The 12,377-nt window shown below is 46.7% G+C and overlaps 1 protein-coding gene across 5 annotated transcripts; it reads left to right on the forward strand.

The window, feature by feature from the left end:
• The first annotated feature begins 31 nt into the window (after window positions 1-31).
• Window positions 32-9,099, forward strand: LOC115634842 (oxidative stress-responsive serine-rich protein 1-like). Of its 5 annotated transcripts, none has more exons than XM_030532761.1 (4): window positions 32-187; window positions 5,523-5,644; window positions 6,296-6,406; window positions 8,119-9,099. In XM_030532761.1, exons 1-4 carry the CDS (start codon window positions 47-49, stop codon window positions 8,819-8,821), a joined length of 1,077 nt encoding a protein of 358 aa, XP_030388621.1. In that variant the 5' UTR covers window positions 32-46; the 3' UTR covers window positions 8,822-9,099. The 5 variants fall into 5 exon arrangements, with proteins under 5 accessions (XP_030388621.1, XP_030388625.1, XP_030388624.1 ...); XM_030532765.1 differs by lacking the exon at window positions 32-187 and adding an exon at window positions 199-318 and having other exon boundaries at window positions 8,119-9,085; XM_030532764.1 differs by lacking the exon at window positions 32-187 and adding an exon at window positions 391-414 and having other exon boundaries at window positions 8,119-9,085.
• Window positions 9,100-12,377: the final 3,278 nt, after the last annotated feature.

Here is a 12,377-nt window from a genome sequence, read left to right on the forward strand (position 1 = left end):
CGCACGCGCCCTCCGGGAACACTGGGCGCAGAAACACAAATGGCGCATGTGCGGCCCCGCCCCCCCGCCGATAGGTCTGCAGGGGAGGCGACTGCGCATGCGTCTCGGCAATCCTGCTCCTCGCGTGCGCTTACGTCAGTTCCTGTTGTTTTTATCCCCTCTCGGCGAGCGAGTCGGAGGCCTTCTGGTGAGTGACGCAGCCGGGCGGGGAGGGCCTGTCTCGCTCCCCCCCTCCCCGGTCTCCGCGCCCTTTCTCCTGGAAGAAGGATCGGGGCCGCGCGCGGGGGTCTGGGACGCGCAACCCCAGAAGGCCCGGAGGTGACCCGGCGGGGTCTCGTCCGGAGCAAAGGGCCGCGCTGGCTGTGAGGGGAGCAGCCGCCGCTCAGGGTCTCCCAGCCGGCAGGCATCGCACGCCTGAGGAGGAGGGAGGGGGCAGGGAACGGTGCCCCCTCGGCTGCGGGCGGCAGGGAGCGACCACGGCTCATCTGGCCTGCTTGTATTGGCCGAGCCAGGGCCCCGTGTGCTCGGCGCTGTAGGCTCACCGCTAAACGGCGGCCGTCCTCTTGCTCTGCTCTTCGGTTAGCGCAGTGGGCCTGGCAGCAACGCGCCCTGGCATCGCTTCCCCGAGCCGGGCCCGTCTGCGGCTCCTGCGGCTCATTCCTCTCCAGCGCAAGGAGAGACACATGCAGAGAACAAGGGGAGCGGGGAGCTGCTGCTCTTCATGCAGCAGCGGGCCAGGATCGAAGGGGCTGTGCAAGTGAGGCCTGAGCTACACACAGGGGTTTTGCAGTGTAACTCTCGGCCAGGGCTCTGGTTTTTCATGACAATAATTATGTTGGTACAAGCTCTAGTGTAGACACAGCTATACCAGTATAATGGTGCCTTATACCGATACAGGTTATTCCCCTTCATATTTGTGACTTGGGGCACATCTTCACTGGCAACGTTAAAGCGCTGCTGTGTAGTTGCGGCACCAGCACTGGAAGAGAGCTCTCTCAGTGCTCTAAAAAAACCCACCTACACGAGGGGCGGGGCTCCCAGTGCTGGTGCACCGTCTACACTGGCACGCTACAGCGCTGAAACCTGCAGCGCTCGGCAGGAGTGTGTTTTCACACTCCTGAGCAAGAAAGTTTCAGCGCTGTAAAGTGCCAGTGTAGACGAGCCCTATGCTATACCACTAAGCAAGTTTGTACTGATATAATTATGTCCACAGGGAGGAGGATTGTACTACTTCAGCTATGCTGGCTTTGTTAAAGCAGTACCACTTTTCTATGTAGCAAGGCCTGAGTCAAATTTGAAACAAAACGTATATGTGTAGGTGGGTGGGAAATAAAATCACACTTTTTAGAGAAGGCTGTGGGGAAGAGTCCTTGTGGGGTTCGATGTTTGTGTCTCAATGACTCCCAGTCAAGTGTGGCCTTTTGGACTTGTAACGTGAATGTTGGGGTGGATGTTTCCTATGTGCCAGTGCCACAAACTCATCCAGGACTGAGTCAAATCAGATTGCAGGTTATGGAGATTAAATTGTGCCTTCACGGACATTAGTCTAGTATCATTGCCTTGAGTTGTCTTCCATGGTTTTACATGCCCTGAGGACAGAAATTGAGCAAGCAATGGGAATGTGGTTAACAATTTGTTGATGCAGGGGCTCCCAGGATAGGATCTCATTTCCTCTCCCAGAGCTGTGCATAGCTAACTGAAGTAAACAGTAATAAAAATGTGTTTTTGATAGAAAACTAAGCATGACTGAATATACACAGATCTGTAGGGTAAGAAAATGACATTTTGTTATCGTTTAGAGAAGAATCACACTTCACATTGTGTCATTTTCTATTTGGCTATGAATATTTTATCACACCTTTCTAGTTTGCAGATATATATGACATGATACAATGGTGCTCAGAAATCATGGTGATTAAACTGTAAAAAACCTAGATAGGTACAGTGGAAACCCAGCAACACAACAGATGCACATGCTGAGAACACTCCCCATGAATACGTTGGGGATGACATGTTGAAGGACAGCGCAGCTGTCCAAAAAGCATGGTCGTTAGCATTGTATGGCATGCAAGGTTTTATTGTATCTGTTAAATGAAATTGAAATAGTTGAGTTTTCATTACAGAAAGTGTCAGGTTGTTGTTACCTACCTTCCTGTCTAGTCCCAGATCTGAAAGTACATTGCACACCTTTAAAAGGCTTAAATAGCCTTTGGGATGCTGTTGAATCAGAGCAGAAAGAGAGTGGCAGCATCTTGCTCTAAGCCAGGAATTTATAAGTAGAGAATACAACTGAGGCATTTTTGTTATGGTTCAGCTCTGAGGTGACTAACTTTGTCTTTCTACTTCCACCCTGATTTGTTCTCTCTTCTTTTTCCTGCACGTCTTTTTGCCATTTAGCTAGTTCTGTATTTGCGCTATGGACTGCAAAGGGAAATGTACCCAAGCAATTTGTAAGTTTCACTTTGCAGCCTATGATGCACATAGAGAGTAGTGTTTCCCAAATGGTGGGTCCCAACGAAGTTCTAAATGGGTTGTGAACCTGGTGCAAAGGAGAGACTCAGAGGCAGAGGGTTGGAAAGTGAGCCTACCCTGCACTCACCCCAAAACTGTCCCCCATGGGTGGGCCCAGTTCCTTGCTCCAGGGGTTGTGATGTGATGTTTGGGGTTGCATTGCTACTCAGGGGTGGTTTGGCCAAACCTTAGTGGCACTGCAATCCCATGCACCAGATCACAACACCCAGAATGGGTAACTGAGCCAAGTCCATGGGACAGGAGCAGCCACCGGTATGTGAGTGCAAGGTGGGCTTTCTCTCCAACCTCCTTCCCCCAGGCCTCCCCTCCACACTAGGCTAAGATTCGGGTTGTGGGCCAAGGCAGAGAGTGCTGTTGTGGGTGGTTGGTGCCCCCCAGCAGGGTGAGGAGGCCTCCCATTTTGCCTCTTCTCCTCCCAAATATGACCCTTGAGTCCGTTGCAAAAAAAGACCAAATGCAGTTAGTGAGTAACCTGAGTAAAAAGTTGGGGAACCACTGACACGGAGCATGAAAGAATAGATATTGGAGAACACAGCTCATGTCTGAGGACCCAGATCAAGGAGCTGTTCCTTCTGCTTTAGTGGAAGGAAGTGATCCCTTGATATTTGCTCTTAGACCTATGGGAGAGCTCCCCAGTAGCAGTGGGGCAGTGTACAGAAGAGAAAATCCACCTAGGACAACAGATAGCAGTGGATTCTTAATAGCAAGCATTATGATCGGCCAGTTTCTCCATAGCAAGCACTATGCTCAGCCACCTCCTTAAGATTCAGAAAGCAAAATGCTTTCATTTGTTCTCTATAATCTTTATAGCCCAGGACTGATTGGATACATATACACAGAAGTACTTTCTTCCAATGTGGGCTTTATAGTCTTCTGCTCCTAGTCCAAGCTAGGTGTGGCAGGGAGGAAACCTGCCTTCAAGTCAGGGATCAAGTTGCAAGAGCAATATACAACATTACTAACTGTTTAATGGTAAATATTCTACATTCTCCCTGTCCATATAATTATGCTGCTTATGCCCAACACTTCAGTTCCTGTTATTAGGGCCCAACTAATTTCACAGCCATGAAAAAAACATGTCATGGACCATGAAATAAGTCTATCCCTGTGAAATCAGATTTCCCCAAAATAAGCCAGGCTGGGGAGGGACAAGACTTGTACTTCCCCTGCACGTATGTTATCGGAGGGAGATCAGCTCTATCTCCACAAGCAGCGCAGAAGTGAGTACCCCCTTCACTTCACTTCTGCGCTGCAGCAGCCCTAGAGCTGGGCTCCAGGCTGCTACCCCCCACCCTCCCACCCCATGACTCCTGCCAGTGCTCGGAGCACCCAGGCTGGGGGCTGCTGCCCCCTGTGACTCCTGGCCAGGCTTGGGGTAGCCAGGCTGAGGGCTGCTTCCCCCTCCTACGGCTCCAGCCAGGGCTCGGGACTTTGACCCCCTGTGGTTCTTGCCTGGGCTCAGAGACTTGGTCTGGGCGCTGCTACCCCCAGACAGCTCCCGCCCAGCTCAGGGCTGCTCCCCTTTCTCCCCACCCTTGGCTCCTGCCCAGGCTTTAGGCACTTAAGCTCAGGGCTGCTGTCCCCCTGCCAGTGGCTCTTGCCAGGGCTGGGGGCACTCAGGCTCCAGCCGTGACTTGGGGCTTCAACCCCCTGTGGTTCCAGCCCCCATAGCTCCTTTCAGGCTCAGGTCTGCCTCCGTCCCCCGCCCCCCATGGCTCCTGCCCGGGCTTGGGGACCTGGGATGAGGGCTGCCACCCCGCACAGCTCCAGCTGGGTCTTGGAGCTTTTGCCCTCCCAGCTCCTGCCTGAGCTCCAGGCTTCAGCTCCCTCACCCTCCTCCGGCTCCTGCCCGGGCTCAGGGCTGCTGCCCTCTCCTCCACTCCCAGTGGTTCCAGCTGGGGCTTGGGGCTGCTGCCCCCCACAGCTCCTGCCTGGGCTCAGGGCTGCTGCCCTGGTGGCTCCTGCCAGGTCTGGGGCACCCATTTTTCAAATTGTCTGGGGCCCATGTGTTAATTCATCACTAGCCTTGACTAGCAGCTAGGAGCACCCGGTTGGAGTGCTTCCAGCAATGCTAGGGAGATCGGACCTACCTCCACCTCCAGGAGCCTCCTCCAGCTGCAGGAAACTCTGCAGCACAGAAGTGAGAATGGCAATCCTGTTACTCCTCTACAACAGGTTTGGGACCTCCCCACAATTCCCCTTTTGGATCAGGACCTCCAGAGTTACAATAGTGTGACATTTCTGATGTAAACATCTAAAATTGAGCGATTTTAAGACCCTGTGGCCATGAAATTGACCTAAGTAAAGCCTGAATTTGGTAGGGCTCTACCTGTTATTTATATCTCCCTATCTAGGCTAGGTGTGGCCTATCTAAAGTAACAGGTTACAAAAGCAGTATAGCTCAATTAACTGTTTAGTCTCTAAATCCTACGCTCCTGTCTGTGGTGTAGCGCTGTAGACTGAAATTAACTCTTCTCTGTATGATTTCAAGCAGATAATACATATACTTTTATAGGCTTCACTTCACTTCTCGGTAGCTTCTCTCTACCTTATTGACACAAAGGTTCCTCAGCAAGTGTTGGTTCAGCATGCTGACCAGAAACTACTCAGTAGGGCTGATTGAGGCCAGTGTCCCTTCTGTCAATGACAAGTGCCTAAGTGAAATTGAAATGCCAGTGTTACCATTTTATAAACTAGTACCAACTGCCAAAGTACATCTTGTGTTAAAACAGCATGTAGGGAAGTGGCAAGATTTAGATAATAATTCTTCAGGGCAGAGGTTGTCTCTTCCTCTGTGTTGTGAACAATGCTGAGTACACAGTTCATGGTGAACAAATAATATTAATGGAACGGTTTTATTCTGAAGGCAATGGGACTGACACTAGAGGAACGAACCACCATGTTGTGTTTCATTTCAGTTGTGTGGTGTTTTATTCAGAGGCCAGTAAGTCTTCAGTTCCCAACATCAAATCACAATTTGTATTTTTCAGTGCACACTTCCATGGCCCAATCAGTGTTACTCTGACAGCTCATCAATGGACTCAGAAGATAAAGACAGAGAGGAAGAGAGTCTGCAGACAGCTTTCAAAAAGCTAAGAGTAGATGCAGGAGGGTAAGTGAGCTTGTAGAAAAGTAGCTTAGTTTGTCAAGTTTTAATAAAATGAAAAACACTTTGTACTTCCATTGTTCAATGCTTTAGAGGCATTACCTAAGCCTCCAATCTCCCCTCAGGTAGGTAAGGGACATAAAGGAGTCATTTCAATGACCACTGCAATGTCATTACCTCTGGAGTGGAAACACATGTTTAATCACAGGGGTTGTGTGTACTGATGGCTCATTAGACTTCTTACTGGCTATTTGCATTTACTTCAGCTGAGAGAGTTAGGCAAACAAGGCATTTCTGGTAATGGAATTGTATGCTTGCAGTTCTGAAAAACAGGGCCTAGAATCCTATACAGGAGTTGCTTTGCATTTCATTCCTGTCTGAGAGGAATAATGGATAGGTAGCCTCTTAGCTTCTGTTGCCACATCTCCTTTCCTTCCCACTGGCTCCTTGGTCTGCTGCTATAGACATCCTGTCCTCGTTTTCAGTGAAACCATAAGTCTCTGTTTAGCAATAGACAATAGAAATTGGACCATGGATTTACATCCCATTACCATTAACGTAGCATTCTGAGAGGGGTAGGGCACAACATCAATAAGGAGACACTTTGAAACATATGTTGTGGCACTATCTTAATGTAGCATTTTTCCTCTCACTCAGATCTACCGCATCTCTATCTGTGGATGAGGGAACAAGTCTGAGAGCACCAATAAGAACAGCTATGGATGGAACCAAACCTCAACCTGTCTGTGCCAAAGAGACTTGGCATGGGTAAAACACATTGTTAACCGAACTGTATATTTATTTCTTGTTAATTAGAAATGATGAAAACATGCATAACATCATTTCGGACAGGGATTGCTTGTTTAATTAAGCAGCTGAGCCATATTATTTTCCCCCTTTTTTTTGTTTATAGGAACCTTAACCTAGAGTTCATCTTGATTCTTTTTAATAGCCTTTTAACAAACCCTTGAAGCAAATGCTGTTTGATTGTCTCCCTTCAAGAGATACTGGTATCCATGTGTGTCACAGTTACTGGGCTAACTGCACCTCTGATCACTCCTGATGTTTCTGAGTAATATCACCCTTCAGCTCTCAGGTCTCTAGCTGCTGCCTGGCTCTGAGTTGAACTGTGTGATTCTTCCATTCTCAGACCAGGCTTCGGTTATCAGTCCCCTGGTAACTGATTACCTCAGCAGATCTGATATATTTCCAGACCCTGGAATTCTATTCCCTCTGGGGCAATGACAGAGGTAAGCAGTGACCAAACAGCCTCCTTAAAGCAAAGTATTAGTTATTTAGCACAAAAGTGTTTCATAGAAAAGAGATCTTAAAAAAAATAGGACAGACTGTACGTATATCTAGCTCTACCCATTAAGACTTACCACTTTTTAGATCTGGGAAGACCAGTTCCTTCAGACTTCTCCACAGAGCCTGTCTGTGACAACTTGTCTCCTTAGACAGCTGCTAACCAGAGACAACCTTCTCTGTCTTCCCACAAATCAAAATACTTCCTAAGTGTTTGTAGCCCTTTGATCTGGGAGGTTTGCAACTTGATGAAAACAGAGGAGACAGGATCCCTGATCCTAACACCATGGCTCATTGTCTTTTAAGTATGTACCTAGATGTTCTTATCTGGGAAGCCATTGTTTTGCTTCCCTGTTTGTTCTTCCTACAGCCCCTATTGAAGCCAAGCCTTACGGTGTGCAATAAACTTTCCACTACCCCAGTAAAAGTTTTATACTCTGTCAATAACGAGGTTACATATCAATACATTTCTGCTCCTACAATATTTATATCAATATTCCATATCAACTCCTCTTCTGTCATATCAATTACATCCTCCTGAGTATTGGTATCTGTGACAATTGTCATCTCAGTCCTTTCCTCTCCTTTCTTCCACCCAGATCCTTACGTGTCCCGGATGATCATTTTGTAATTCAATACAAATGAAATAAAACACAGCATCATTTCCTTTCTCCTGAGTCTGTTGCTGCTTCCCTCAACAGCAACTTCAAAACCACCTCAGCTTGGTGTGTTCAGTTACAAAAACCATCCTACAGCAGGAAAGCATCCTTCCTTTGGGGTATCAGCTACCTCACAATCTTTCTTACAATCCTCTCTAGATGCTGTTCTCCCACTTTCTTCTGCTTCCAGCATAATCTAGGGTGGAGGGAAGGTCAGTTCTCTCTCCCCTCCCTTTTTATTTAGCCACACAAGAGTTTAATCACCAATACTGGCATTTGTAGCTATTGTGAATGTGCATTCTGAATATCTCGTGTCAATTCTCTTCTGTGAGTTAGTCTGCTGAGGGTGTAGGGATACCAGTGGAGTGCTGGGATTTCCTGTAGCTGTATAGATAATCATCGTTCAGAGCTGATACTTGACACTGTCTTGTTGTAAGTGATGTCCTGTTTTGGAAAGCATTAGGCTCTGGAATTGAGTTCTGAGTAACCTAATTGTTCATATTTTGTTCCCTACAGGTGTGTGAGGAAGCCCTCCAGGGGGTCATCAAGAACCCAGCGTCGCAGGCGTTCCAAGTCTCCTGTCCTGCATCCTCCCAAGTTTACCTACTGCAGTATGAAAGCATCTTCTGCCCGCAGCCAACTGAAACACAAAAGTCAGCCAGACACTTCAAAGAGTAATATCAGCTCAGACATTTGTGTTGCAGAAGAACCGTGTACAGGGGACAAGTATGAGTCCTGCTTTGATGCCAGTGATTGCAGAAGAGCCAGAAATGAACCTTTGGGAGTTTCCACAACTGAACTGCCTTTGGAGAATTCAAGAGAGAATTCTGCTGCTGTTTCTTCGTCCTTTGAAACCAGTCTGGATTCTAGCCAGCCTTCAGATTTCCAGTCATTATCTGTGCTCAGTAATAGCAAGCAGTGTCCTTGCGAGGACAAGGAATGCCAGTGCAGACAGTGGCAAGACATGGAAGTGTACTCTTTTTCTGGCTTACGGAGTGTCCTGTCGGAATGTGAAAAGGCAGTGCTAGAAGTCCATTCCCAGTCTCTGCAGAACAAATCGCCCTCTGGTGTGGCTTCGTCAGGTTCTCCCCGATCTTGTTCTGAGCAAGCTCGAGCCTTCGTGGACGATGTGACAATTGAAGATCTTTCAGGATACATGGAATATTACTTATATATTCCCAAGAAAATGTCCCACATGGCAGAAATGATGTACACTTGACTACAAGGAATCCATGGAGAATCAGGAGCTGGAAATTCAGTAGTAATGAGTGGATGAAGTGCTCCCTCAGACCCAGGGATGGGAATTTGGCCATTCTCATTGCTGTGTATTTGATCAAATGTTTCTTTGCACCATACAGTGTAGTTTTTTAATAAAGTGAAAAACAGACAACAGCCTCTGAGCTTAGTGTTTCAAAAGAATGCATTAAACTCTGCAAAGCTCAAAGAATTCGTTGTAGATCAAATAAACTTCCTCTGTTCTTTGGTTTGTGCTGTGGACATTTGAGCTGCCTGTACTGCTTTCACTATATGTCTTAGAGAAATAGCCTTTTATGATTGAATCAGGGGATTTGTGGTGTTTGGGAGATCCTTTCTCTTTTTAACTGCAACATACTTAAGACAAAGTAGGGCCCAGTAACTTAAAGAAACAATACGTAGCTAGGGGTCTGTCTTAAACCAGCCCACTTGTGTGGGAAGGATAAGTAAATAATCTGAGTGGTGGGCAGGGTGTCTTTCATTGCTGAAAATGAGTATTGCATAGATGGTTCCACTTGAAGCAAATTTGGAGGCTTCTTCCTCACAGCTATGTTTAGAAGTGCGGACTGTAATAGAGCATGTTTCTGCACCCTATAGAATAATATTAGCTCTTTCATAGCACTGTTCATCTGTGCATGTTAAAGCGCTTTGCAAAGGAAGGGTAAGTATTGTGTATTTTATAGATGGGGAAATTGAGGCAGAGAAAAGTGAAGTGACTTGCTGAAGGTCACAGTGCAAGCCCATAGTAGAACTGGCAATAACTCAGCTCTGAATCCCAATCCACTAGGCCACACTGTGTTTGTAGGAGAAAATCAGCTCCTGTATACATCAGCTTGTGGGTTTTTCCTCATTGGTTGCTTCTGGGCTAGCGTTGCCATGGGCAGAGAGACTATATACACATCATACAAACTAGATAGTGTATGGCAATAACACTGAAGCTGAATGAAAATTTTCTATCAAAACATTCTGTTGGCAGAAAATGGCACTTTGACTAAACTGAAATTTTCACCAAAAAACACACTTGAAAACTGAAGGGTCTGTGTGTGTTTTTACATTTGTCAAAAATCAAAAACTTTGGGGGGGTTTTAGTGACCAAATGACATCCTCCCTCCTCCACACCCCCAATCCATTTTCATCTACTTTTTTTCACAGGGCAAATAATTTCCCAAGCCCGCTCTGCACTGAACACCAGCTATAGGCCTGTGATAGAAGGGCCAACGGCCTGCATGTGCCCTGCCAAGCACTATTGCAATCTCTGCTTGTAAACCTCAAGATCAGTGGGTAGCAGGTTTGAGAGCTACTGCAGTTTCTTTACAAATAAGTTGTAGCACGTGTATGTGTCTATACTTGCATTCTGTGCTGCGGAACCTCTGAGAATTCTCAGATAAAATCTACATACATCTGGAGTTCAGGCTGAGTGTAGATCAGTAATTTACGGGTAAATATATTACAGGGATGTTGTAATTATCCCCAGAACAAGCATTGCAAATCCAAGAAATTCAGAGTTAATGCTTTTAAAAGAAATCCAAACGTGGTGCCGTCTGGAAACACACAGCTAAGGTACCTGAAGAACCATAACTTTCCTTGTCGTGATTGATTTTATTTAGCGTGTGCAGTTGTCTAGCCAAGCGATGGCATTTTCAGTGGTGTGATGCAGTTCTTCTAGGCCACTGTTGAACCTAGTCAGCAGGCGTTCTTCTCAGCTGGTAGTCATTGTCTGTGACCCACAGCAAACAAACAAAATAAAACTCCACTCTCCATGTACCAGCAGGAGCACTGAGAACTGGCCTAGCCATTCCATTTTCCCTGAAAATGAGAGCTCCCTTGTTACTGTGTTTGGTGAAAGGGACTCCCAGGTCACCTTGGGGCAGTGGCTCCTGCTAAGCACTACAGCGGTGCTTGTATTTTACCAACTGCAATTGAACAATGACCTTGCTGCTGGAAAGATGTACAGGAAATAGGGGGAGCCTGGACTGACAGGCTGATACTATGATAATTTGGCATCAAACTCGAACATTGTAAATGCAGCAGATGGCACCAATTGTATAGCAGATTTCTCGGCACAGAGCATGGATCAAGTCCTGGTTCTATTTGATCCAGGCTGGGGAAGGAATGTAGGAAAGAGTGGAACTCAAACCATTCTAAGAAACACCCTAAAGTACTAGGGCCTTGGAGTTTTATTTGAACTATAGAACTTAGCTCTGCAAAACAGGTGGAAATAGCACAAAAGCAGGTTCTCCAAAGAAATTTCCTGTGTGTCCTGAGTTAGATGGAATTGTTCACAGCTTGACTATTTCAGCTTGGTTCACCTAAAGTCCATCCAGAATACTGCTGCTAAGATCATCATCGTGGCTGTTCTCTCTGATCACATCAGGCCCTTCGTTGGCTCCCTCTTTATCTCAGCCTAACTAATAACTCATGGTGTTGTCTGCTGCTGCCTTCGATCTGCCAGCATCCTCTGGCTGCCTTGCCCAACATTCAACTTCTTCATTAAACAGCGTCCTGCTTTCTTCCATGCTGCCTGGGGAAAACTGGATATAATTCATAAGCCTCACCTCTACCGTAGTGCCTACAAAACCCTATTGGTTGGTCGTGGCTAGGCAATGCAAGTGAGTTGCGATGCCCCCTCTTCCCCTTCCTTCATTTTTATGCTCTCTTTTTCTTACAAGCTCCTCCATTTCTGCTGCTCCTCACTCTTCCTCTAGCCACAGCTCGAAATCATTACAAAACAAGTAGCTAGCAAAGTTGGGCCGATTCTTCACCATGTTAATTTGCTTCATGTTACTTTCACAGAATGTAGAGTGATGCGAGACAAAGGCATCAAATAAGTTTACTTTTGCCAGCCTCAGCAATGGCTCCATTTGAGTGGGGGTCAGAAGGGCAGCTGGGTTCACTGAATTATTTTTCTCTAAGGAGGAGGGACAAATTCCACTCTCAGGTTAGATAACATCTGGCAGGTATAGTTAATCCTGCCCTGGCCTGGCCTGGGGGTCATGGACTTCACTAGACAACCTCCTGAGCCCTATGTGTATGATTCTATAGGCTACATGTTGGCAAGTCACTGGCTCAGGCCAGCTGGAAAAACCAAAGCAGCTGATTCCCACCATTTTTTTTTAAGTTGGGCCATGTTTCTGTGTCTATAAAGTCCTGGATTCAGCCGTTCACCCACCTTTCAATCTCACTCCTAATCTCCTAGCTAGCAAGCCCACAATAGTTCAACCCTTTGCATGCCTGCAGTTTGATGCTTTTCATTCTTCCAGTCATCACCTTTCAGACACTAACAAATTCACTTCAAAATAACTGGTAGGGGAGATCAGTCTCACCCCCATTTTACAGATGGGGAAACTGATGACAGGAAAGGGAGGAAAGGGAACTTTCTCAAGGTCACACAATGTCAGCATCAGAGCCAAGAACAGAACCCAGCAATCCTGCCTCTCAATCCTTTGCTTGGTTTGTTAGGCCACACGCTGTCCGACTGCCAGCCAAGTACACACTTCCAAAGGATGTGGATATCTACAGGA

This window comes from Gopherus evgoodei, chromosome 14 (assembly GCF_007399415.2).
Source record: "Gopherus evgoodei ecotype Sinaloan lineage chromosome 14, rGopEvg1_v1.p, whole genome shotgun sequence".
Classification (NCBI taxonomy): Eukaryota; Metazoa; Chordata; order Testudines; family Testudinidae; genus Gopherus; species Gopherus evgoodei.

Bases quoted from the DNA above. Each gene is read 5' to 3' on its own strand.
- LOC115634842 (XM_030532761.1), top strand. From the start codon at position 47: ATGTGCGGCCCCGCCCCCCCGCCGATAGGTCTGCAGGGGAGGCGACTG. The intron at 5,645-6,295 runs GTAAGTGAGCTT...CCTCTCACTCAG, and splicing joins CTAAGAGTAGATGCAGGAGG to ATCTACCGCATCTCTATCTG. The intron at 6,407-8,118 runs GTAAAACACATT...TGTTCCCTACAG, and splicing joins GCCAAAGAGACTTGGCATGG to GTGTGTGAGGAAGCCCTCCA.